Here is a 26323-nt window from a genome sequence, read left to right as displayed (position 1 = left end):
TCTCCCATCAGATCGCACGAGAAGGACAAGCCCCTCGTCAAGCTCTGTTCATCTTGCCCTTTCTATCATCTTCCTTCTTTTACTCTTATCTGTATTATCAATTTGTACTCGAGGTAAACATGATACCCTGCGCCCCCGTCTTCAAGGAGGTCAGGCCAGAAAAGAAAGACATCATCGTTGCACTTTCCTCTTCTTGCCAGGCGTGTCGCCCTCGACAGACTGAGCGATACCGCCGCCTTCTCCTGCTGCAGCGACAGAAGCAAGATCATCGCCAGCACTGAATCCAGCAGCAGCAGGCGACGTTTCTTCGCTCGTGACACTTCCCACTATGCGACCTCTACCATCGCGCATGTCGTCTTCTGCTCTGCTGTCGCTAATGTCCGCTGACGACGCCGCTCCGCTCCCCACCCCGCCCCCACCTACCCCTGCCGCATTGCTGGTCGTGTCGTCGTCACCCCCCGAAGTGCCGTACTCGCCAAAGAGATCATCAGTGTCGCCGCTCAGAGCATTGCCGCCGGCGTCAAAGTTCCACGTAGACGCGTCTCCCAGATTGCTGAAATCAATGTCGCCTGCGCCGCCGCCGCCCAATTCGTCATCGGCGGTGCCCATTCGTGCAGTGCCTGACTGAGCGGTATTGCTCATGTCGCCTCCTGTCACGTTCGTGCTGCCTCCAGTGCTAGGAAATTGATTGAAGTAGTTGTCGTCACTGTTAATAAACGCATTGATGTCAAAGTCGCCTGGATCGCCGGGTCCGCCCATCCCTGGTATCGTGCCGCTTGGACTCAGCGGCTGGAGGCGACCTGCTAGATCCGCCACCTTCGAGTCTTGGTCTTGTTGGAGACGGGTCAGCATGTCTAGCTGTTCTTGCGTGCGGGCCAATTGGTCCAGACTTGGCATCGGTGGTGGCGTGGGCGCGACCAAAGCATTATTGGCGCCAGGCCGGGAAGTTGACGGTTGACCTTGTTGTGCGATCAAAGAAAGCATACTGTCGCGTTGCTGTTGCGTAAGTGGTGAGGCGCCGTTTGCAGTCTGGAAATGGTCCAAGGCGGAAGAAAAGTCGAAATTAGACCCGCCAGGTAGGTTTGGAGAGGCACTGTTGGAGGCGTTGACATTGTTGAGAAGCGAGATCATATCATCCTCGGGCAGCTGAGAAAGGTAGTTGGGCGTCTCGGCATCGTTCTTCACATGTGGCGTTGAACTAGCTCTTGGTGCTTGACGCTGCTGTTGCTGCTGTTGCGGTTGCTGGGCCTGCTGCTGGTGTTGTTGCGGGGGAAGAGCGCTTGGTACAGACAAATTCGATCGCTGCCGCATTGACGGGCTCATCGAGGATCGAGCGGAAGCGGGATTAGTAGAAGGAGTGGAACCAGTGTGAGGAGGTGGTAAGAGAGCCAGGGGTCGCTTTGGATATCTCTGGAGTTGCTGGTTGTTGTCAATGTTCGCCTCGGGCAAGTCACCAACGTCCACGACGCTACCCTGGTGTTGGTTCTGTTGCACTGAGTTCTGAAACATGTTGACCAGGTTCTGCGGGTTCTGGCCGTCTAGACTCCGATTGTAAAATGTGGCGAGAAAAGTCAGAATGGCGTTGATCGAGTTTTCATGCCGGTCGTGCAAGGCCTGGAAGGCAGTTGCTTGTCTGTAGAACTGTTCGTTTTGCTCTTTGAGCTGGCTTATCATCTTCGATATGACACCCTGCTGCCGTTGCAGCTTCTGCAACTCGGATCGAACATTGTGCAGTTCGGATTGAGGAATAGATACCATCAATTCACCTTGCCCTGCTCGCTGGGGTTTTGTCACATGACTCGAATCAACAAGCTCGGGCGAGGTCCTTCGAACATCGTCCTCGCTGTCGTTCGGGTCTCTCTTGTCGTGTTCGTTGCGCTTCCGCTTGGCAGCATTGGTCTTGCTCTGCGGCTTTTGAATCAACCACAGGAGATCAGGCCGACCACGTTTGAAGTATTCGTGCCAGTACACGTTGGGATCCTTGACTTTTTTCTCTGCCGCCTTCATTGAATTTGCGTTCAGGCCGACTTTCTTGTGGAAACCATACATGTTGAGCTGGCGCACGAAGGAAGCGTAATTGTTGTGCTTGAACAGTTCCGGAATCAGGGTGCGAGCAAACTCATCTTCATCCAGAACAATAAAGGAGTTGCCATCATTGGACCAGCGAATGAGGTCGGTGTTGTTGGAAGAGTCCAAAAAGCTGCTAAGTTTTTGGACAAAGGGGGGATTTGTTTGCGCTTAGCTTGGGCGTCCTTCTTTGCCATGGCGGCCTTTGTGTCGATGTCTTGCTCTCCATCCTCTTCCATGTTCTCCCATACCCTGCTCTCGGAGGAAAGTCGCTGGTCGTTGTAGTTGTTCCACTGGTTTCGCTGAGGGTTCCTTGTCGCTAATTGCTGGTTGGTATCGCGACGCACGAGCTGGTTGGATGGATTTGTCGAGCCCGAAGCAGCGGCGCCATTCGTCGCGAAGGCCTGGGATTGATTGCTGTGCAAGGCCGGTGTATTGTAAAAACTAGGATCCAGAGTGTTCAACCCGTCATATGGATTTGGGGGATAGTTGGCCATGGGATCAGTATTGAAGGGCGAATCCTGCATTGCCTGGTATTGAAAGGGCTGCGCGCCAACGTCCTGCTGCAAGTCGGGCGATGCGCCTGGAGCTGCGCGCTTCCGTGTGCGAGGCTGGGTCTGCATATTGCGGTGTCTCCTTCAGATCTTTGGGACGGTAAGATTCTCCCCCCAGAGTCGCTCGACGGATGAGACGGAGATAATGTTAGTATATGCGATCAAGGTTGGCGTCAAGGCAGCCAGGCCAGTGCCGGGGAAAAGACGATGTATCTCGGAGTAAGGTAGCTTGATTTTGTCAGACGGTTTATGGCGACTCGGTTTGAGCCTCGTCTTTCACGCGCACGGAAGGTCGGGAACAGGAGGGGAAGAGGTAGCGAAACGGATGACAAGATATATGGGCGAAGCTGAAGTTGAATACACCGGAAAGCTCATTCAGGTTTCTAGACTGTCTCCATTGTCGACGACAAAAAGCGAATCGCGACTCAAACTTGCATTGTGGTTCCCGCTCAGGAAGTCTCTGGGTAAAACTCTGTTGAATGGCAGGAGCGACAGCAATAATCACTGGTGGTAAAGGCAGGTGCAGTGGTCTGGTTCAGGTGAGGTCGAAGATCGGGCAATAATGACTCCGCAGCTAATGGATGTCGAATCTCTCTGCCTGCTTTTGGGCGTCTCTGTCTCTGTGCACACGCGCGGGAGTGAGCGGTCGGCCTATGTCCAGGGGTAGTCGGTCTAGTCGTTTTGAAATCACGCGCATCTACCGGGAGTGCCTTACGGTATATGTCCGTGACGATGCGCAAATGTTCCGTAGAGTGGGTGCATTGATTTTGCATCTAAAAAAGTCCCACTCATCTTCGATTTTCTTCAGGCCTCTTCCCCAAGCCTGCCAGCCAGCTCGAGGTGCCGAGAAACCCCAGACGATCAACGTCATTCCCACCACACTTGTGCTTTTCCCATCACACCACCGCCAATAGCAATATTGAGAAATACCTACTATAATGGTACAGTATTGGGGCAATCAGTCCCGCCGTGATCCGATCCTTTCTACATGCACAGGACTGAAGAGTGTTAGCATGGATCGACTTCTGCTATTGTTCCTTCCTTGTCCTGAGGAGCAGCGCGATCGATGCCTTCCACTTCACCTTCCTTACGTCAAACTTACTTCACTGCAGACTTGGCAGCACGTTCGTCAAGTACCGTGAAACCACACGGGCCAACTGTTCTCCGCCCTGTGTCGTGCGATAAGGAATAAGGTCTCGCTCAGTCGTCCTTATTGCAACTACAATCGATAGACGATTCACGCGCTCCGGCTCTTGTTGCTCCTTAGCACCTCGTAAACCGGATCCCTGAGCTTGGAATAATGAGTAGTGTCAAGTTCACTGGCCAGGCTGCGATACTTGGTCTGGCTTTAAGTAAAGATCACGGAATGGAAGATCAATCGAGGTACGGAGGTAGCTCCGAATATAAAACTGCTGATCGATCTGACCCACACCTCTCGTCTTTTTGTCTTTACTATATACCTTACGTATCGATCAAGTAGTCATCCATGGAACACATTCTGCTAAATCTTCAGCAGCCCCTCTGGCTGTGATCGACTGTGGTCAGACTGCGGCGGCAAGTGTCAAACAATGTTCGCATTAAAGATATCTGTCCTGTGCCAGCTGCAAAGAAAGGCCCATTGTTCAGTGCGGGTGCGAGTCTTTCTCTACATCCACAAAGACAGCTCAACAGAACAAAGACTAGCATGTCTGACCCATTCGACTCGATCTTTTTTGGATTGTCAGTATATATTGGGGTTCGCTGTGTCGTAACCTTCTTCTGTCTTTATCAAGCTTGCTTGCTCTATAGCTGGCACAGCCGATCATGGCCGACGACGGAACAGGCATTATCAACTCACCATCCAACACGCAACTTGGAGAAGGCGCTGGCGACTTCACCCCATATTTACGTTCTTCCGTGGTAAGATTCGAGGATAAATACGGATATGTAAAGCCACTAGGCTCTGGAGGTGAGGCGATTTGCGACCGATACCATGATATGGACACGCACAAGGCTGTCGCTGTCAAGAGCATAGTACGGCCTAATCCTCACGTCGATTATTTTCATGAAGCTAACATACTGACCAGGCTACCGAAGCATCCGCGCATCATAGAGATCATAGAAGTGTTTCAAGAGACCCCGCTTCGCTTGATCATGCCACTGCACAGCGGTGGTGATCTTACTAACCTTGTACACCGCTTCCATGCCTTCAGTTGCAAATTTCCGAGGCTTTTATCTGGCATGTGTTGGTGCAAATCTCCGAAGGCCTTCACCATCTGCATCTCAACAATATCTTCCATAGAGATCTTAAACCAGAGAACCTGCTGATTGAGTATGCGCCCTTTGGTACTCTGTTCGATGACATTGTCATCATTGACTTCGGAATGGCCACTAATGACCTGACTCCACACGAGCATCGTGGGGGCACCCCCAAGTTCCAACCTCCAGAATGTCCGATCGCTTCAACAGCAGCGGATGTCTGGGCTCTTGGTAGTATCATTCATTATTTGCTGACAGAGAAGGGACCGAAGAAAGAATGTCCCCCCCACATCCAGGGCGATGACTGCCATGTCTGGTACGCCACAGCTAAGCTTGAGATCGAGCGTGTCGTCGATAAGAGCCACTCAGGTTTTTCTGAAACAGCGCTTTCGCACGTTCAGGCCAAGGAAGCAACATTCGAACAACCGACGCCTATTCCTGTGAAAGGGTACTCACCCCTCCTTGAATATTGGATGCTGCGAGTGCTTGAAATAGAAGCCGCTACTCGTGCTACCACTGTAGAACTGACCGTTGATATGGCTGCCGATGCAAAGCGTCAGATTGATCTGTACAAAGCATGGATACCATTTTGTGGCAGGCGTCCAATCTGTGGATGTGCGTATCCTGAGCCCCCAGCTGGGTTCAGCCCTGGTGCAGGGTAAGTGATGCTTTATCTTGTCGTCTTTCCAAGCATCATCTGCCATGTTGATCATGTGCATCCACCATACTTATTCATGGTAGGTTTTATACTTGTACAATGGTGGTCCATATCCCTATTTCATTCCACTATTTCCCATAATTACCATCTTGCTGTCACGAATTATAGCCAAGTCATCAGGTATGTCAAAATCAAAGACAGCCACAAAGCATACCGTGTATCGACTTGAATAACCACGTTAAAATTTTGTCTTTCCGCCTCCATTGTAAAGAGAATATGTCCTTCTAGACATTTCTGAGATATATACATTATGAATTTCGTAGTCTCGACTTTCACGCCGTCCTGGTCTTGATGGTGCCCTTCACCGCTATTCCACCTTCGGGAGTTTCAGCCCAGACATCCCACCTGCCAGGAGCTTCGGCTTTCCGGCCACACAGCTTCAGTGGCTCATACGCGTAGAGTGGTGCGAGGTTCCTGTACTCGACGTAGTTGACAACCTCATTGCTGCCAGTACTCTTCAGATGGTTTTGCAACAGACTCACCAGTAAAGTGAATGATAGCGGGCCGTGGACCAGCAGGTGACGATGTCCCTCCACATGTTGGCAGTAGCCCGCATCAAGGTGTATAGAGTGAGCGTTGAATGTCAGGGCACTATATCTGAAGAGAAGCTGTGCGTCGGGAACCAGTGTATGCGTGAAATCAGGCTCATGCTGTGGCTTCAACATCTTGCCGGGTTTGCGCGATGCTTCAACAGCAGCTTTAGCTTCCTCGCTGCTTCTCTCTCGCATGAACACAATGTTGCGTCGCTCAATGATACTCGCGGGTCCGAACTCAGTATCGTTAGGCATCCATAGCCGAGCTCGGATGTTATCTTCCAGCTCAGCAATCTTGTCAGGATGCGTAGAGCACGCAGCCAGACACTTGTGCTCATCTGAAGTAATAGTCGCCATCCTGCGCTCTATGCCAACAAAGACCTTTTCTTCTCCAGGTTTTCCCTTGACTGCTACGTCTCTAATACCTTCGATGCAGACACCTCGGCTGTTGTCCATATACAGCGGGTTTGCGGTGTTGTAATGCACAGCACCTCCGGCCCACATGCGCCTGACAAATGGCTCGCCCGGAGACTGATCTGGATTCGTTCCATCAGGCAAAAGCTCAGATGGCGGTTTTGCCGGCTCGAAGTAGAGTAGATGATGAGGTATGGGAAGTGGCAAATGTCTCGCGGGGGCCGCCAAGATCTTTGGTGGACTATTGTTGTGTTCGATGTCAACCACCCATGTGTCTTTTGGTTTCTGATACTGAGAAAATTGTGACTAACCTAATACCGGGCATGAAATCTGCCAAAGCAGTGTCCAGTCGATAAGAATACTGAGGCGTCATATCATCGAATATAGGGCGGATCTTCCTCGCCTTCATCTCTGGCTCTAGCTGTGCAAACGACGATTGCTTTCGCAGATATTGTTGTGATTGACCGCGTACCTCCCTCGCCCAGGCTTGCGATCCCCTGACAGTCGCCTTGCGTAATGACGAGGCCATGTCTTTTCTATTCGAGTCGTAGCAGCTATGGTCCAAGTACGAGAGATTGTCCTATTAATTGATAGATCATGGCCGAACATGAAACGGAACGTCGGTTCGTCCGTTTCCCCACATTCTCCAGTTTTACTCCAATCGTCTGCTTCGCGGGAGCGCCTGGTTGCTTCTGATCCTCTTGACCACTCTGTCCCCTCACGTATCTGAATCACGACCATTGATGTGTATCTATATCTGTATCAATGACGGCCAGAGTTGTAGACGAGCTCTTGCAAATGTCGACATGAAAGGCGATGCTGTTGAACCACAAGATTCATGCGCCACTGTGTCTTCGCCAGATGTGACAACAATGAAGAAGGTGGATTGATAGTGTAATTCCTCGAAATTGATCATATATAATGTAGGCCAGAACGCTTTCAGGCTGTCGTTATATCGCCAGTCCGAATGCCTGGCACAGATCAGCCCCATTGCCCGGCCGCTGGAAATAGTCCGGGAAGACAGAAAGGATACTCATGATCCGTCTTCTCCAAATGCAGTCCCTACACAAGTTGGTCCATGGCTCTACCACTCCATCATCTGCACGTCGCATCTGCCTCCACCAGGGGCAAGGGCGCCTCGCGAATGTTCGAAGTACTGGATAGTATTTGTATGGTGCGTGGTCGCAGAAGTCAGCCACCCAGCAGACATGACCGCACCATTCATACTCCACTAGTCTCCTGCGACACATGGTGGTTTAACAACGAGCTAGAGTAGAGAATGTGTGTAGTCCAATTGCGATGGTCAAAGTAGCTGGACAATGTTGAAAAAAAGCATGGAGTATGTTCGACGCAGTTCAGTCCCCTACATGCATTATATCCTATTGAGCATCATCTCCAGCAGCATCATCATCATCGGACACGATATGAAGATGTTTGATGGTACTAGTCGTACAGCTACCCGTGGACAGCGCAGTCTTTTGTACTACAGAGACAAACCTAACCACATACGCGGCTCTTCCATTTGGACGGCGTGCGACCGGGCACCCTTGAACGGGATCAGGTGCCTTCATGAGATTGAAATCAGGAAACTGATTTATTTCTCCGTTCGAACCTACTCGAATCGAATTATCCGATGAGTCTCAGACCTGTAATCCTTTCACTTCCACTACTTCGAAACTGCCCACACCCCCACGGCCACCATGTATGCCACCTAAGACCACCAAGCCCTCTCTAACGCCCTCACTTATCAAGCGCTCTTGGAAGGCTTCCAATAAAACGGCAGTCCAGAAGCCCTATGTAGGAGCGGCGGCTCACACCTCGTACATCCCGTATGCGGCACAGTGACATTAACAGTGAGCGGATCATCCGGGTGATCAGCAGGCACGAACTCGACGTAGGGAAAGTGAACAATGCAGGCTCGAATCCATTGCTTCCAGACCGGATCGTAGGTCCAGCTGGGCGTGAGGGCGGCTTTATCGCAGCCTGCCGTGACGAGCACGTACTCTGCGTGGCCGCAGGCGAATCGTGCGTATTTGACCTTGCACATTGTTGTTGGTGGAGGTGATATCTGGCTCCTCTGATGATGACTGATGGACGTTCGTGGACTGGGAGTCTCTTCTGTGATATGTCTGACTGCTAGCACGATCGAGGAGTATACTATGTCTCGAAGTTGCAGGACATTGATCCATCACACTTGCGACTCTCCTTCCTGTCTTTATATACTACACAACATGCACAAGCAAGTCAGTATCGGATTCGGTCCCACATGTTCCAACAGACAACGCATCTGTCGCCACGTCAAAATCATTGCAGGTACGTTTTGCAAACTTGCCTTGGATGCATCTCGGCGACGGTGCACACAGACGTGTCAACTACTACGTGACTCCACGGTATACTGAGGTTCGTGGAGTTCTCGTGAGCATATGTCTAAAGACCTCGGCTTCACCTCTGGCTTGTGTTGCGTAGGAGGTGTCATAGGTGGTAGAGTCGTTGCGATTACCACGTGATGCACAGATACACTCGCGCCGATGGAGTCTCGGCATCGAGATGAAGTGATATCACATAGGAAGCCTTTTGGAGGAAGTAGGGACGAATTTCGAACAACATGTTTGGATTGTTTAGTGTACTTGAGAAGAGTATCATCAGTGCATAACATCCCCACGAGAATGCTCGAATATGAGAAGTGAAAATACGGGTAGAAACAATATTGAAATCTCAGAATCATCAACGCCCCTGAGATACATAAGCGCCTCGATCGTAGATTCGTCAACAGTATGTATGCCTCGAGCCAGCGAGGCATGAAAAAGACCCCATGACCCACATCGGCAGGAGAATCACGATCAATGTGAACAAAAAGAATGTAACCAACACCCCGACTACCCGATCCTCCAAGGCAGATTATGTCTCCTGACCTTACACTGCCTGCACAACCCAATCAACTCCTCCGGCTGGCCAGGCAGATTCCCAGCATCACCCCTGCCACCATCACCTCCCGATACTTCATTCCCAATACTCACCCCATACCTCTCATTGTTACCACTAGCAGAACTTCCACCATCACTAGCATCGAGATCAACTCTGAAAAAGGACCAGCCTTCGCAAGGGTCGATTCCTGAGAGTTCGAGTTCTTCGCCGTCGGCGAAGCGGTATTGCTTGCGTACCAGCGGGTTCTCGCTGTTGCATTTGACGGGGATCAGACGCGTGTGTAAGCAGGCGTGGTAATGGACGAGTTTTGCGCCGCACATTTTTCTTTCGTTGTTGTGGTTGATGATCGTAAGTCAATGAAACAATGGTTGGTGGGAAAAGACTGCCTCTTCGAAGCTTGACGATGATGAACAGAAGGTCAACAGAATTATCTGTAGACGAGTTCTGCTCGACTCTAAAGGGCAATGTATAATGTCTGTCGGTTTGGGAGCACCCCTGACGGATGTGAAGAATGTCGGATGCTAAGTGAAATTGGCTGGTCAAGCGACAGGCGAATGTGTCTAGGATGTGCTGACAGCGATAGTGATCCTGCCAGAGGATACAGAGAGTAAGAGAATAGGTAAGTAGCTAAGCGAGAGTGATGGAACTGCAATGCAGGCTCGAAGAATATCGTGATGGTGTTCCAGGGGCGTGGTTATATACACAGGCAAATCGAGAAGGATTGCATCGAGGCATGTACAACCAATCCTCAGCGTGGACGTTGCCCAACATGAGAGAAAGACTGACCATCTAGTCTCTCTTCTTCCATTGAGGCAGTGTGGTTGTTTGTGAAGGACATCTCTGAGAAGAAGCATATTCATAGTACCGTAGCACAAGCATGCCAAGTTTGTCTACACTCCAATTTCATTTCCATAGGTGGACCTCGACTCTCTCCAAACATCACGAGGTATACCTCACCCTTGGTCATCGAATGGAAGATGCTGTGTCAATGACTGAAACTTCATGGAGTCCAAGTAACCGGTATGAGAGGTTGCTATTTCGATTATCGACCTCGCCCTATGCCAGCAGTGCACAGCCCCGATGCCTAGCGAACGGAGCCATGTCCAGTAGGATGCAGTTCATTCTTACGATAGCCTTGTATTGGCATAGGAGGGAGGGGTAACGTGCCTCATTTCCATAATCTTGCTGTGCAGCAACTTCTCTCAACAGGATTGTCCTCCCTACAGACAAATCCCCTCATCGTGGACTCATACGTTTCTCAGAGCTGGAAAACATGTGACATTCAAGTAGGGTGCATATAGCTCGATCGCCTGTACCTTGGCTTAGCGACTGCCTTTGAAGCTAGGTCTTATGACTACCATCGTAGTTTGCGGACTGGTGAGCCAGCATAGATTGGGATGTGGGATGTAACCCAATTTGCCAGCTGCCTTGATTCTTGTGCAGCAGTCCATACGACAGTAGCATCAGACTAAGCAATCCACAAGTATCCTTGGTGTATTATTAGGGCTCATAGTCAGGAGCAATGACTGCTATGATTCTTTCGCAGCACATTTGGCTAAGCTTTGGGGAAGAACAACGTTCTTATGAGGTCCAAGGATCGTCTTCTTCAAAGGGTGTCACTGCAAGAGGGGATCATAGAGCAAAAGTTCTGTACGCTCTACCCAGCATACAAGACTGGTGTCAAGTACAATTGAGTGTGAGTGATCTGGCGGCCTTCGAGCTGCTTGGACTTCCGGTCTGAGCATGCGAGTTGGCCATAGGCCGTGAACGGAATCATGATGCCAGACTAGAGATTCCTCAGAGCGATGCCATCGTTGGGGCAAGAGGTTCCTTGATTCCTGGCCACACGCGACGTGTTGTACGTTCTACCATTAGCACGCCTTGCACTCTCCGACCGCGCTGTATCTCTGGAGTAAGGTCACTTCGGATCAGAGACGACGTAATCCTGCCACAGTGCGGGAACCAGAGTTTCGCGGTCGGCCTTGTATTCTGTCAAGTTCCAATAACCTTCAATGTGGTTCTGTCCATACCACATCAGTGACCTCGCCACACCAATTGCTTTATGAAACCAAGCGTGATAAGGCTACCACGAGAGCCGGTAGATTGTTTGATGTTTGCTAGCACAGGGTCTGAAGCCAAGTTTTCACAAAGACTGTGTTACCAGACTACGTCAGGCTCAGAGTTTTGTGTCCACTTTTTCATCCTCGAGAGAGATCGACGACCGCTGTGGAGCTATCGAGACCCGCAGTCAGTCGCAACTCCGTTTGCAAGCCCCAGATACACACAGGAGTAGCCAATCAAGCAATAAGATCTGACTGACCGGATCTTACTGGACATAAGTGACAGTTGTGATGTCGTCACCCATAGGGCGTATGATGGAAAGGCTGCACGTGAATTATCATCGGCTTGCGTGTCACAACTTTATGGGCTTTGGTGCACTGCTCATCCTATCCATCAAGCAGTGCTACCCTTCGAAAACTTGCTTGCTGCCATGCTTTATGGGACCAATGTTTATGCTCTATTGGTTCAGCTCACTTGACTCATGCTTCTGAGAGTTGAAAATGAAGTCAAATGCCGATCGTAGACAAGTATGTCTGGGTCGGCTGCACTCGATGAAAGTCTTAGTTGTCAAAATTAAGCCTAAGTGAAGAGCTACGGTCGCTTCTAGCTTTGGCAGATGTTGGCTTCTGACCAAGGGTGGTGTCACTGGCATGAGACGCGTTGTTTGCCAGTAGCCAGATTGATCTTGACCTTGTAGGGGGCGTCAGAAAGGTGCATCCCTTCAGGTAGGAGTCCAGGTGAAATTCTTGGTATACCTTATGCTTAGTACCTTGCAGAAAAAGGATCTCGGGTGCCGTAATTGTTTCGGACCCGTCGGATACATTCCCTACAGCGGTTTTGCTGATTGACTTCGGGTCCCTCCCATTGGTCCCAACGATGTTCGTCCCAATCAGCGCAAGGTGTGTACTCCCACAGCAGCGTTTGTCGATTGTAAGAAGGCAAGGAAGCAGTAGCAGCAAGACAATGATGTGGAACGCGCCGATAATGTTGGCAACGACTGTAATAAACAATCTTAGACTCGCACATTATGTGGACGTATAAGCCCACGATGCTTATAAACGGAAGTTCTTCTGGCTCCTGTCTATAGAGACACATCAACAGATATTATAGAAAGTTTGTGTGTTGATCATCATGGGTAGATGCATGACGGCGCAAGATATATATGACATGTCTTGTAATGTGGTTCGCTGCGATGGAGTATTCCGCCATTGAAGTCGCCCAATCGGATCTTATTGTTGACATTTTTCGACACAATTGGTCCAGTGCAGTGGCAAGGAGTCGTGAGATTCTCCTGCTCCTGACACGTGTAGGCCGACCAGATTTCCTGCGAATGGGCACATTTTGAAATGGACTGTACGTCACCTGGAGAAGCGGGCAGAAAGGAGGAAGATGCCTGTCCAGGCCTAGTTGTTCAGACCATGTAAGAGAGTGAGAAGTAATGCTTTTGCGCAAGCAAATGGACTTCCAGCGTGAAAGCTACTGCCAATGAGAAAGTCCTTTCCACGCAAAGACTGCTTAGCGACCTCGCGACGCGTGAGATGATACACCACTTGGAGCTGCATGCCTTGTTGGCTCCGCAGGCAGCGGCATGATATTCATATAGTTGAGACAGACAATTGCAAGGCAAGGATAGGTCCAGACGTCTTGTAACACGTTAGCACATGTAGATTGGTACTTCGACCTGAGCGGAGGATAGAGATGAACGTGGTAAGCAAGGCTGAGTGGAAGTCAAGGTCGACGCAGTATTGAAGTCGCCTGGAATGAATATATTACTGGAGCAGGTGGTCCTCCTAAGCAAGGCTAGGTAGGCCTCTCCCCAAGTCACATCAATTGCATATGGCTTGCGGGGAAACCAGATTGATGAATGTGAACTATGCACAGACGCCATGGCGCCAAACTACGTCTACGTCAGCAGCTTCAGCCGATACATTAATGCTAGATCATTTCTTGTAACGTCCGCTGAGTGTGAGGTCAGGTACATTAGGTGCACTTGTCGAAGGTGGTGATAATCTGTAACCAGAAGATGTTCCGGGCCCCTACAGTGCAACATGCTCACCTATCGACCTGCTACAACTAGATACTGTACTCGAAAAGCAGTGAACGACGTTTCTACTTTAAACCCTACCTTAGCGATAGACTCATCATCTTCAAAGCATATTGCGTCATAACGTCACCCCAGCAGACAAACTTTGGCAACACACTTTAGTCACAGATTATTTGAGAACTCAGACCCCTCTTGGTAATGGCTGAGTGAAGGCCTGCCAATGCCAAATTGAACTGGCCAAACAGCAGGCTACAAAGGCGCTGAGGGCGAGACAGCTTGATAGTAAGATCGATGGACTTGATCGCAGGTGAAAGCCAGTACCGTACGCATGGAAGGTAGCAACGCATCTTGAGTATTGGAGATATTGGTTGGAATGATGCGCTTGAGAAGCACTCGGTAAAAACATCTTCCGGGGCACTTGTCAAGGCTTATAGACTCGACATGCATAGTGAAGACCTGAAATTATAACCTGTCTGCTTGCCTCCAAGGGATAGTGTAAAAGTAGCAGGAGTGACCACCTGCCTTAGAGAGTTCTGCATTTTTCACATCTGAAGATACCCAATCAGCGAAGCCTTGTTTCAAATGATGCATAATAACAATAGCTGGACTTGGTTTCGCAACTACGGTACCAGTAAGATGAGACGTTTGTGGCAAAGCTCCATGGAGGTTATTCACGTTTGGCCCCATCTGCTGATTTCCAAAGGCTTACAATGATCACCACTAGCCGAGGATGGCCTTATGTTCCTGCATGAGAATTGACGCCAACGAGGGCCACCGAGAGCCACCTCCGCATTTAGTAAAGGCAAACAGCTGAGCACAGGAGACACCTTTCAACCTTGTCATACAGTGATGATGATCGTCTAGAAGATGTGATGTGGCCAGCCTGAGTCGACTTCTGCGAAGCTTTACATCTGACCATGTTCGCTATTTGAGTTATTGGACGCAAAAGACAAGTGTCAGTTCGACCATTGTACAAGTCCTTGTACACGCTACCACCTCGGTTGCAGGGATTGTATTAATACCTGAGACCCGGTACCCCTCTCCTTGTTCTTCGCTTTGGTGCTTGACTTGTGTGTTGTCGTCCCACAACACAACATCCTTTTTACCCCACATAGCCTGTGAATCAATACATTTCCATACACAGACCCAATCCCAACATGGCACAAGCAGGACCGGTGACGCCTGAGAAGCGTAAGAAGGTGTTGAAAGTACTCTTTATCTCTCTGCTGCTAGACTTGGTATGTCAATAAACCCCCTACATATGCACTTGAGGCACACCTTTGCTGATGCGCTTGTAAGATCTCCTTTACATTCATCCTCCCTCTGTTTCCCAAGCTACTCGAGTTTTACCGCGCGCAAGACGCATCTCGGACTGCCAACACGCCGTCATCTCCAACCATTCTCAGCCATGTTCTGTCAGCCTTGAACACATACAAGAACTCATTTGCAAAGCCCATTAACGATCGTTATGACATCGTCCTTCTGGGTGGTGCCCTTGGCTCCCTCTTCTCCTTCTGTCAGGCTATAGCCAGTCCTATCATTGGCACTTTGTCTGATCGCTATGGACGCAGGAAGGCTCTCCTGTGCTCCATGGTTGGCAACATCCTCTCAGTCGCTCTCTGGGTTGCAGCGACTGACTTCCGTACTTTCCTGGCTTCGCGAATCGTGGGCGGCCTCAGTGAAGGCAATGTGCAATTGGCATTGGCTATTGCGACCGATATCAGTGATGAGAAGCAGCGTGGTGCGACCATGGCCTTGATCGGCGCATGTTTCAGCATTGCCTTCACCTTCGGCCCAGCTCTTGGGGCGTGGTTGAGTACCATCACTCTTGTTGCTGCCAATCCTTTCGCAACAGCCGCTGGGTTCTCGCTCTTTCTCATTGTCACGGAAACGCTCTACCTTTACGCATATCTCCCCGAGACCCACAACTTCTCGGCTGCCCCTGCCTCCAATGGAGTCGTCAAGGATAAGAGCGAGGACAAAAAGACTGCGAAAGTACAGAGGACGAATAGCCACACACTGCTCAACATGACCCACTTTGCCTTCATCCTTTTCTTCTCTGGCATGGAGTTCTCACTTCCCTTCATGACATACGACCTCTTCTCTTACGGCTCAGCTCAGTCGGGTCGCCTTCTGGGCTTCATCGGCATCATCGCCTCAATCCTCCAAGGCTCTGTAACTCGACGTTTGCATCCTCTTCGTGTCGTGCAAACAGGAGTCGTGGCCTGTCTAGCCGCCTTCGTCATGCTAGGTAGACTGCAAACCGAGAAGCAACTCTATGGTGCGGCGGCTTTGCTAGCGGTGACGTCGGCAACCGTCGTCACTGGTCTGAACTCCTTGAGTTCCTTCGAGGCTGACTCGAATGAACGGGGCAGCAAGCTGGGCTCGCATAGGTCATGGGGCCAGATTGGTAGGACGCTTGGTCCGCTCGGTTTCTGCACATTGTACTGGTGGGCTGGAAGAGATACCGCTTACACTGTTGGTGCGGCAGGCATGCTAGGTGTTGCTGGATTAGCATTTGGCTTGCTGAAGAAGCCCACTGTCAATTAGGCAGCGCCGAAATTGTACTGGATCCTCGGTCTGGTTTGTCCTTCGTAAGTCTGATATAAATGCATATATACACCATATTTCTTATCTGGGGTCTTTCATCGAGTTGTTTTTGTCATGTCCTTACTGAGTTGTGTACTTAAGGTAGCTAGCTAGCTTGTTGCGACGCTTTCAGAAATGGTATGTGGCGATCTTGCTAGCACCTGCCTCGAGTGGAAGCTTAGCTTCGAGTAGCTGGAACTCGTTGCCATCCTAAGTTTCCAGCTGCCGTACCTGATGATCACTAAGACATAGAGAGGTGCCTAGGCTTTCCAAGAAAATTCCCAACCCCATTGGTCCAGTTAGTGCAGAAATATGGACTTGTTCAGATAAATCTCGTGATCTCATAAAATGCTGATCCAGTCTTCGCCGTCCTCCTGCAACAACACTCACTACAGGTTTTACCCGAGGCTCCTTCCATTAAAGAGTGACGAAGAGACAAAGAACAAGGCCCAAAACAATATGCATAAATGGACCCCATGTCTTACCCTTCCAAGAAAATAAACGCGACCCGCCGGAGCTCTCCTGCTGCTGCTGTTGCTGCTGCAAACCCGATCCCCACCGAGTCCCGTCCCGTCATACCGTCACTGTAGTACCAGAAAGATTTATCAGTGCCGTGTACATGCTGCGACCAGCTGCATTGTTGGCATGGAATATCATATGCTGATTATCGCTCCAGATGTCCATGCCTCCAGGAGCAATCAGTCCGTGCCCGTCTCCTGTCTGCATCAATGGCGCTGCTGCTCGCGTGTAAGGTCCCCTGAGGCTGCTCGAGGTCGCATAACTGATGGTGTAGGAGCTTGTCACGAAACAACCTGAACTGAAAAACAGGAAGTAGATTCCTTCTTGCGAGCGAATGAGGGTGGGGGCTTCAATGACGCCGTCGTCTGAAACCCCGATATTGTCGAGAAGAGTTGTTGCAGTGCCCTGCAGGGTGTAGCCATCGCTTGCTACAGGCTGTAGAACGAGCGGTGTTGCTTGGATTGGTGCTATCGTGTTTCCGCACGCACCACCCTAAGAAATCAATCAGACACGTGTACGATTACGACAAGTCCGTTCCTGCTGCAAGGAGAACGAAATTTAGGTACGTACACTACCAATTGCATTCCCATCAATCTTATAGACGATATACCGCGCCCCGCTGGCATCACGAAACCCGGAGGCATCAATCGCACCTCCCTGGGATATCGGGCAGATCAGGGCTTTATCTTGCCCAGTGTATGGCCCCTCGACAGTGCTAGCGCTGGCGACACCCACACAGTGCTTGCTCGTGTCCTCAGCTGTGCTTGCAGAGTAGTACATAATGAAGCTTCCATCATCCTACACTATGTCAGATGTGGAAAGCAAGTAAGGATACCATCAAACGCACTAGCTGTTTGACGTCAGGCGCCCAAGTGTTCCAAGACGGCTGATAGATCCAAGCAGGCAAAGTCGGAAGAGCATCCTCGTTGATCACGGTCCATGTTTCGAAGTCTGGCGAGCTTGCAACTTGTATGTGGATAGTCGTGCCTTTAGTTCTCGTTGCGAATGCATACCAAGTATCTCCAACTTTCATGAGACCTGGATCAGGGAAGTTTGCGGTGATGACAGGCCCAGCTACTGATCGTTTTGCATGACGCGAGTCATCCGTCAATGGAAGGGCAGTAGTGAGGGTAAGGAGGAGTACCAACAGCGAGCTGATAATGCTGTGTGCTGACTGATACATGGTGACGTGAATACACACTTGGACAGAAGAGCTACATCACAACAAAAAATGGCATGAGGGGGATGTTGGCATGTAAATATAAATCAGAGTATGGCTGTCTTATCCAAGAAAGGCTAACTTTAAGAAAAAGGATAAAGCACATGGTAGCAGTAGCCATGCCACTTACCTCGATCACCGTTAGTTCGAGCCGAACTAACGCAGGCAATGTGCACAATGTGAAGATATCAATGTACAGTGCGAGCACACGCACAACGTCTGCAGGAGACATTCGAGGTTGCGATCACGTCGAAGGTCTACTGAATTGCGAGACAGAGTAGCCCAGACTCGGCCAGAAGTAGCCAAGAGCACGACAACATTAGCGATACCCGCGACTGTTCCTGACTTTCATACCTTAGGAGTATTAGCTGCAAGCACGAAATATTGCCCCTGTGACACAGCTCTGCACGTGGAGTCATGTCGCTATACTCTGTCTGTCATGATCAGCGTAACATCTTCGCAGAATAAATTGCTTTTTCGAAGTGCGGTGTTAAAGGACAGGCATGACTTCTCAGGCTACCATTCCTCAGCCTCTAGTCTTGGCCATCGTTCTCGGTCGGTAGATGTTGCGGCTGAATCTAGCCAGGCCTTTGACTGGGGCTGTTAGTGCTTCATCTCATGGTACTTGTAGCTACACGGACTCTTCTCTAAGACGCTCCGCAATTTCTCATTCTTCACCAAATCAGACTCGAACGAAGTAATGACTTAGCAGTGACTGAACCAAGTGTATGTGCTCAAATGCGTGCTATCCACCGAGTAGCACGCAAAGCGTCCTTGCATCGTACTAATGTATAATGCACAAAGTTGATTGGAGCAGACGTAAGTCCACGATCAAGAGAAGCGACATTTTGGTGAACCGCTTGGCAGATCTCCCGCTGAATATCTCCAAAAAGCGGGGATAACGCGATTCTGGTGAGCTGAAGGTGCACCGTGGTGCTCAAGGGACGGATGTCGTGAAGTAGATTGACTGGTAGAAAGTCAGGAGATAAGATCAAGCCAGACGCATTGACATCGCCGAGGTCAGCAGCGGGTCGACGAGTACCTGAGCGAGCTGAGCTACCTGTGCTGTGGTTGTAAGCCCGTATCTCTGCGCGCTAGATGACTTTAATCACATCATGCCATTGCTCCGACAGATCTGACAATCCCTCTATAATTCAGGGTTCAATGAGATATGGCACCTTGTAAGTTGCGCGTCAACGATAATGTGTCTATATAAGCTGCCGGCCGGCCCTCTCACCGCTACCTTCAGCCCCTTCTTGTCTCTGTAAGCTGAGGCCGATTGAGGTTCCCCAGTTCCTGACAAGAGCGGGAACACAGCTGAAGCGAAGGATGACTTGGCGATATTGTAGTTCGCGACCGCCGTCGTCATCCACATGCCGTCCTGTCCTCCCGTATTTCCCGGCTCGGAAGGTAACTCAGCCACTCGTCAATGCCATCTGTTTAGGGCCGTCAGGCCACAGATGGACCATCTGCTGCCTCTGACTAGAGCGGGCCTCCACACGCAATTTCACGGGGCCCCAGTTTCTCGTCAGAAAACTATTTTCCCCATCTTCGCTTGTCTTTGTGGTGCGAAGTGATCGCAGGTCTCGTTCTACTCCACGCACCGAGTATACATCTGTGCCTTCCTCTCCACTCGCTATCGAACGTATGAATGTTCCGAACTGGTTATAAGGTCATACATGATCGACGCCGCATAATGCGATTGCTCCAATAAAGTAGCAGCAGCAGCAACCCCACGAGTGAAGTGCGCCTATATCCATAACGATGGTGTTGAGCGTGCAAAAACCGAGTGACCCGGCAGGTCTTACTCTGGAAGCATGGGCGCAGGGCTTCATGGTCGGAAGTCTGGTAATGATGGCCTGCATTACTGTAGCAAATATGCGACGCAAAGTCGTCCTTCACAAGCTCATTCTTATCGAGGTTCGTTCCATGTCGACTCCGCTTGCGCTCGCGATGCTTTAGTTTTTTTATGCCATGAAACAAGGACCGGTAGCCGGCTTGTCAGACATCGTTGCGGCTTCAATTGTGAAACTTCGATCACACGTGTCGCTGAAGTGAATCTTGTTTTCAAGTATCGCAGCGACAGTCTAAAGAACACCTGCCATAATAAGTCGTGTTACTACTATGCATTTTCTCATGCTATAATCACGTACATTTCACGGCTGACTGACGATCTAGCTCATATTCGGGATGTTCCAAGGCTTCTTCATATTTCCGAATCCGCCTTACTATGGCTGGTATCTATCTGTCGGAGCAATCTTTCTTAATGTATCATGGTCGATGCATAATGTCATCGCCTGGATGAAGAACAAGCCGTTCCTCAGTCGACGAGTCAGCATGATCTATATCGGCACGGTCATCCTGGTACAACCGTACTGGATTATCGAGATCGTGGCAAACTTCCTCTACTTCAACAATATCAACGACCTGTTCAGATACACACGACCATACGAGGCACTCTTCCGAGATCCCTGGTGGGTCTACACGTGCTGCTCACTCTTCTTCAATATCAAGCGACGTTACGAATTCGGCATCATAGAACTTTGTCGCGTTTCGCCACGCTTCGCCGTCCTACTCACGGCTATGAGTCTGAGCATCGGCTTTATCATCGTCGATATCCTATCCGTGACCCACGTCATCAGTGGCTCCGGTGCCCCAGACGGCATCAATCCCTTCTGGAAATTATCCTTCGTATTTAAGTGCTTGACGGACACTGTAATCCTAGACGACTTCAAGACCGCTCTGGACCGACTGTCGCGGTACAAACTGCGGCGCATCAGCACCCCCTTCGGCGAAGGAGGTGGCGGAGAGGGAGGCACTGGTCCGGAAGCCTATCATAGTGGTAGCAGCGACAGGAGATACGCCAACTTTGACTCGGCTCAAAATCATCACTTCCACTCTCCGGACTGGGGCCGTGAAGTGCAGAGGCCCAAGCCGGACGAGTTTGCTGAGCTGAGAGAGTTTGGCCCGTTCGGCAAGTCAGATGTCGAGATGCAGATGCCAGAGCTGTGTAGACCGCGTACGACGATTTGAGTTCGCCGTGGAGCTACTGGGTCTTTCCAAGGGGTGAGAGAACAGCGTGTCGAGTGGCCATTACTCGGTCTTCTTCAATGCATTACATGCCTCGCAGAGTTTTGGTCTCTTCTTATGATTTTACGATATCTCACGAGCGATTGTGACTCAAGTCACATGCACATAGTTTATGTTGCAATGATCTTTCATATTTATCATAGGACCGGGCGGGCTTTTAGGCAAAAAGCACGTTGCGATAGCGAAGCATTCTCAGTGTACATAGTCCTGCGTATCCGACCTTAAACTCAGGAAAATCCCTAAGAAGCACATGTACGCCAGCGCCCTGAAAATGATCCATGACACCATGATTTCGGTAACGCAGACATGGGTCAAGGCCTTCGCAAATGACTGTTGCATATACAGACAGACTACAACCCTGGCGCAGATCGTCTAGCGTTTTTCAGGAGGGAGGCCTTGCGAATTTCCTCTTCGACCTCACGCTGTTCCTCCTCTGTCAGCGGCTCATCATTGGCGTCCCTCTGTAAGGTCTCCATAGTCTTGATACCTCTGATGATGCCCTGAGTCCCTTCAGCCTCCAAGAGCTTGTCTAGCACCATAGGATCCTTGCCTTTGTCGCCCTCAATATCGTCCTGCGGTACATCTTCAGGTATAGACAGCCACTCTCGCGCTTTCTTGTTAGCGTTGCGCATGGGATTTCTTTTGTCGATGACTCTGTATGCTAGAGCTGCCTTGAACAGAGCCTGATTGTATAGCTTGCTCTCGAACGTTCCTCCAGCAACGATTCGGTAGACAAACACTGGCTTGAGTTGGCCTAGCCGATACACTCGTCCAATCGCTTGTTCCTCCCATGTAGGGTTGAAGTAAAAGTCGAAGATTATAACTCGATTGGCTGATTGTATATTAACACCTTCTCCGCCTGCTTGCGTTGAGATCAAGAGCACGTCGTACATACCATTTTCCATGTCTTGTAGGATTCTGGAACGTGATTTTGGCTTCATAGCACCGTCAATGCGTGAGAAACGTCTTCCATGCAAGCGTCTCTCAAGGTAGTCAAGAGAAAGTATGCTTTGAGAAAAGAGTAAGACTTTGTCGCCGGCGTCGATACAATTTTTAATGATAGCTTCCACCAATTGCACTTTGTGTGAGCCAGTTTCATCGGCACCCTCCGGCAATGACTGAAATAAGTCCTTGATCATACTGTCGCTGATGTCGAGAGGTGAAACATGTTCGTCGTCATGAGCGATTTCTTCCCCTTCCCCATCTCCATTTTCATCCACAGATCCAGCCGTAGCAGCTGGGATCTGCGTATTAGTCGTCTGACTTTCAAGCAATTTGCTGCGGAACAATAATGGATGATTACATAACAGTCTGAGGAGATCAAGTCAGCCAAAAAGCTGAGTTTGGCTTATCGTCTGACCATTTCCGGAGAGAAGGTGTGTCACAAATTTAGTGTACGCTGTCTTCTGAACATAGGTGAGGGGGATAGTTAAAACAAATTCGACCTTCGCCTGCAGAGAACCTTTCAGTACCGTTATGTCGGCTCGATTCAGTTTGGGGCTGATGATTCGGCTTAATGCGCTGAGCTTTTTCAGACTCCGCCGCTGTTGGTAATGGGTGCTGTCACTGTATGTGCCCGCCTCAATCGGCTCTCCATAATGTGCTCGGAACTCATCAGCAGAGCCAAGATATCCCGGTGCTGTCCACGAGATTATTGCATAAATCTCTTGCGTGTTATTTGACATCGGAGATGCCGTCAAGCCGATTCTTCGTTGACTCCTGAATCTTGCAACACATTGGGAAGTTTTCGACGAAGCGTTCTTCAGCTTATGTACTTCGTCCGCGATCACAAGAGACGGAGAATTTAGGATAATCCCTGCTGCTTCATCACGTTCCTCAGTCGTGAAGTCTCGAGTTTTTTCCGCATCACCGCTCGGAAAGTTCTGAAGTAATTTGTAGCCTATCAGCAAGACCCCCCCACTCGCATCCCAGGATCTCAGGATCGACATGCGAGCAGACTTGTCTGTGCTCTCAGAATCAATACTAAAGATAATTCCTAGTATATTATCCAAGTCCCACATCTTCATCTCCTTTTGCCAATTGCTGATAAGCCCGGGTGGGCATGTTATCAATGTGCGCTGCCTTGTCAAGCTCTGAGGAATGAAGAGTCTCTTTTCTGGAGAGAGTATAGTCTCTGCTATCGTTATTAACAACGCGATCGCTTGAGCAGTCTTGCCGAGCCCCATGGTATGTGCGAGGATACATCCTTGACCGTCGTCGTCATCAGCAACAGTAAGCTCACGCCACATGAATCAGACACCTTCGACCTGATGAGGCTTGAGGTTGGTCGCCAGGTGGGGATTAAGGTAAACAGCGAGCGACAGGTCGCCATCACCGCGACGAGATATGATGATCTTATTGTGGCGCCCTTGGCTCAACAATGTCGAGGGCTCATACACTGAGGAGTCTGCTTGTCTTTCTAAAGCTTTCTGGCAAATATTCTCTGCAGTCTTGTCTTTTACTACACTCCTCTTTCGAGAAGTATGGGCAATCACACTTTCCGTATCGTCTTCCTCATCCTCTTCCTCATCCTCTTCCTCATCCTCATCCTCGTGATCGTCGTCCGTGAGCTCAAGGACAGGTATCGGTTTATGTACCGATGACAAAGCCTTTCTAAGGCATATATGCCATTGCAACAAGGAATAGTCAGTGATAGGTCTGGATTTCGCGGACGAGTGACCGCAGTCTACCGCAGGACTCGTCCAGTAGTGGGCGATCTCGTGACGGTAACATAGATACAGTCGTGCTACGCAATTCATAGCTTTCGACGTCTCGATATCGTGTTCCGCATAAGTCAGTGCCTCTGAGGGAAAGGTCAAGCAAACCTCTCTTATGCCGAGAGAGATTTCGGAAAGACTAGTCTTGTTCATATACCCTATGATCAGTCTTTTTATATGATAATCCATCTCATACACAATCTTGATCAAGATCCTCTTAGCATCCATCTCAGCTTCGAGATTCTGGAATTGCCATGACTCAATGTTTTCGGTTGATGCGTAGAACGAGTCCTCATCCCCACGAGTTTGTAGATGTGCGCATGCCACCTTTCGCGGCGTTGGAGGTCGCGATCCTGAAGAGGACGATATAGTAATGTAGTCGTCTAAGTCTATCGCAGGCAAAGATGATTGCGGTGGAATCTCGGTTTCTACCGGCGAGGTCATTATAATGTCTCCATCTTGGTCAACGCTAGACTGCTCCTGACCAGACTTAACATCGTGCTGGTGTTCGTAGTCCAGAGGCGATTCGGAATCGACATTAGACCCTTCATGGCTATCTGGATCCAGAGATGTTGTGCGGACATTATCATCTGACCAGAGTCCATTAATATTAGTTAGTGTATCAGCTGAAATAAACCTGCTGTGGTCGATGTCTAAACTAGTACGGATGGCATGTTTCGTTATGCTCATTCGAGGCGCCTTTTCCCGATCGGGCTGTTTCTTCCGCTGGGAGACTTCAATCTTCCACTCCTCAAGTGCAATGTCTTCGACGGTAGCTTCGAGACAAGCGCATTGTTTCCTCAGAGATTTTTCGCTCCGCCAGTGCTCCTTCAGTATCTCCTCGACATAATTGTCGCAACGCGATCTCAGGTGTTGGAGCCTGTCCTCTAAAACGTGGCAAGAAGCATGGAAGTGCCGCCAGATGCGCCAAGCTTGAGTCTTCTCCAAGGTTGGCTGTTCATTTTCATGCCAGGCCAGAGTGATCTCCTGAATTACCTCATTTACTATCAGTGCAGATTTGTTTCGGTCAAAAGTAGTTCTTGCGTCCCTGATGATCTCGCGATCCTCCTCAGGGTTTCCCTGCATTAGGCTAGAAGAGGTGATGGAGGAGTCGTCGTCGTCGTCCGAAGGAAGAGCGTCAAGATGATCCTCATCTGTGCGTATCGCAGCGATGCGGCCGTCGTCTCGAGCTTGAAACATAGTGATCGCTCTAGGAGTTTCTTCTGATGACATTGCTTTAGGATGGCGAGGAAGCCTCCTCGCGTATGGGTATAAAGCGACAGCTGGTTCACCGAGAAACATGGTCTTCTCCATCTGCGCATTGCCGAGAAAGTGCTTCATGCGGTGACCAACGCATTTGATAAGGCCGGGGTGGGTTTGTCCACTAGATACGAAGGAGAAATCATCGGTAGCAGACTCAGACAGATCAAGCTCGTGGCCTAATTTGGTAGCACCGTAGAAAATATCGTTAAGAGGGAAAGCCTGTGCCGGAAGATCACTGAAGGAGTGTCGGTCGTCATCATGTTCCCTTCTGCTGATCAATCTTCGCCTGATGATGAAGTCCGGCGTGCTCATGCGGCTCGGCATGGACGACGTTGTAGATTCGAAGTTGAGTCTGCCCCGGTCCCGGCCTGTCTCAATCTCGACAAGGCGCTCATCGCAACGAGGTCCAGGTTCAAGGTGAATAGTAGGAGAAGAGGGTACCGCGGACAGTGAAAAGAGTGATGGAGGTAGAGGCTTGCTCTTGACTATGTTGAAGTTGTCGGACACCTGGCGTAGGTTATCGAGAACTACTGTTATCGCAGTCCGCGTGCTCATGCTAGCGAGGCCAAAGTCATTCTTCAGAGTGTCTCCGTTGATATCCTGGAGCAGAGAAAACCCGTTCACATTTTCGTCTTCAAACTGAGCAGCAAGCTGCACTGCATCGAAGTGGGCAACATGGCGTATGCCTAAGGTGTCAATGTTGCCTTGCAGACAGGTGCGTATGTAGTGCGCTACTTCACGCGGCGACCATTGGCATGGATCGGCATCTGCCATGTTGGTGCTTGTGGTCAAAACATGAAGTCCTCTCTTCAGGTAATACCATAGAAGGGTAAGGTACAAAGCGTAGGGTAAGGTAGATGATGGTCTGTCAAAGGACCCGCTTCACATCAACACTGATTTAGGACGGTCTGTGCACAGAAGGGTGTGGATGAAGTGGAAGGAGTGGAAGGAGCGAAATGAAGGGAAGGTGAAGCAGTTCCTGCCTTTTTCAGGAGCAATGGCGAAGCCGATGGTCAGGTCCTGGACACCTCTTGTATGAGAATGGTCAACCCGACAGTAGTGCTGCATCCAGTTTTAATATGAGGTAGCAACAGCTACTGAAGGTGGCTTAGGTGTCAGTTGTAAGGGTTGTTTGTAACCCATAGGACAAGGTCGGTTACTGAGGCGGGTGGCTCAGATGATGCGAGGTGGTCGACCAACGCAATTGCTGTTCTCGTAGCCTCATGAACTGAAGATTAACCATGCAGCATCTGACACTTACGCTTAGAGATATTTGTCTTGGACATAATGTCGTGAGACATTCATCGTAAAGGAAGATTCAGTGCAAATCACAGTTGTCTTTGTGCTATCGCGTAGCATTTTACTCACTACT

At 49.9% G+C, this 26323-nt stretch overlaps 8 protein-coding genes across 9 annotated transcripts; 3 read left to right on the top strand and 5 right to left on the bottom strand.

The window, feature by feature from the left end:
* Nucleotides 1–171: 171 nt before the first annotated feature.
* On the bottom strand, nt 172–2049 carry AAFC00_003483 (uncharacterized protein; the record flags this gene model as incomplete). The annotated part of the gene is made up of 1 exon (XM_069342960.1): nt 172–2049. The coding sequence occupies one exon, from the start codon at nt 2047–2049 to the stop codon at nt 172–174; it is 1878 nt and encodes a 625-aa protein (XP_069200769.1).
* Nucleotides 2050–2102: 53 nt separating this feature from the next.
* Nucleotides 2103–2690, bottom strand: AAFC00_003482 (uncharacterized protein; the record flags this gene model as incomplete). Its single annotated transcript, XM_069342959.1, has 1 exon — nt 2103–2690. One exon carries the CDS (start codon nt 2688–2690, stop codon nt 2103–2105), a length of 588 nt encoding a protein of 195 aa, XP_069200768.1.
* Nucleotides 2691–4424: 1734 nt separating this feature from the next.
* Nucleotides 4425–4777, top strand: AAFC00_003481 (uncharacterized protein; the record flags this gene model as incomplete). The annotated part of the gene is made up of 2 exons (XM_069342958.1): nt 4425–4634; nt 4688–4777. 2 exons carry the CDS (start codon nt 4425–4427, stop codon nt 4775–4777), a joined length of 300 nt encoding a protein of 99 aa, XP_069200767.1.
* Nucleotides 4778–5849: 1072 nt separating this feature from the next.
* On the bottom strand, nt 5850–7053 carry AAFC00_003480 (uncharacterized protein; the record flags this gene model as incomplete). Of its 2 annotated transcripts, none has more annotated exons than XM_069348089.1 (2): nt 5850–6765; nt 6836–7053. In XM_069348089.1, 2 exons carry the CDS (start codon nt 7051–7053, stop codon nt 5850–5852), a joined length of 1134 nt encoding a protein of 377 aa, XP_069200765.1. The 2 variants fall into 2 exon arrangements, with proteins under 2 accessions (XP_069200765.1, XP_069200766.1); XM_069342956.1 differs by having other exon boundaries at nt 6836–6933.
* A 7658-nt stretch (nt 7054–14711) lies between these two features.
* Nucleotides 14712–16104, top strand: AAFC00_003479 (uncharacterized protein; the record flags this gene model as incomplete). The annotated part of the gene is made up of 2 exons (XM_069342955.1): nt 14712–14792; nt 14854–16104. The coding sequence occupies 2 exons, from the start codon at nt 14712–14714 to the stop codon at nt 16102–16104; spliced, it is 1332 nt and encodes a 443-aa protein (XP_069200764.1).
* Nucleotides 16105–16716: 612 nt separating this feature from the next.
* Nucleotides 16717–17845, bottom strand: AAFC00_003478 (uncharacterized protein; the record flags this gene model as incomplete). The annotated part of the gene is made up of 3 exons (XM_069348088.1): nt 16717–17154; nt 17233–17460; nt 17510–17845. 3 exons carry the CDS (start codon nt 17843–17845, stop codon nt 16717–16719), a joined length of 1002 nt encoding a protein of 333 aa, XP_069200763.1.
* Nucleotides 17846–19645: 1800 nt separating this feature from the next.
* Nucleotides 19646–20914, top strand: AAFC00_003477 (uncharacterized protein; the record flags this gene model as incomplete). Its single annotated transcript, XM_069342954.1, has 2 exons — nt 19646–19801; nt 20060–20914. The coding sequence occupies 2 exons, from the start codon at nt 19646–19648 to the stop codon at nt 20912–20914; spliced, it is 1011 nt and encodes a 336-aa protein (XP_069200762.1).
* Nucleotides 20915–21321: 407 nt separating this feature from the next.
* AAFC00_003476 (uncharacterized protein) lies at nt 21322–21876 on the bottom strand (the record flags this gene model as incomplete). Its single annotated transcript, XM_069342953.1, has 2 exons — nt 21322–21803; nt 21867–21876. 2 exons carry the CDS (start codon nt 21874–21876, stop codon nt 21322–21324), a joined length of 492 nt encoding a protein of 163 aa, XP_069200761.1.
* Between the last annotated feature and the right edge of the window lie 4447 nt (nt 21877–26323).

This window comes from Neodothiora populina (genome assembly GCF_041146345.1).
Source record: "Neodothiora populina strain CPC 39397 chromosome Unknown canker_contig_16, whole genome shotgun sequence".
Lineage (NCBI taxonomy): Eukaryota > Fungi > Ascomycota > Dothideomycetes > Dothideales > Dothioraceae > Neodothiora > Neodothiora populina.
Note: the sequence above shows the minus strand (reverse complement) of the source record. Positions and strands in the feature narration are given on the sequence as shown.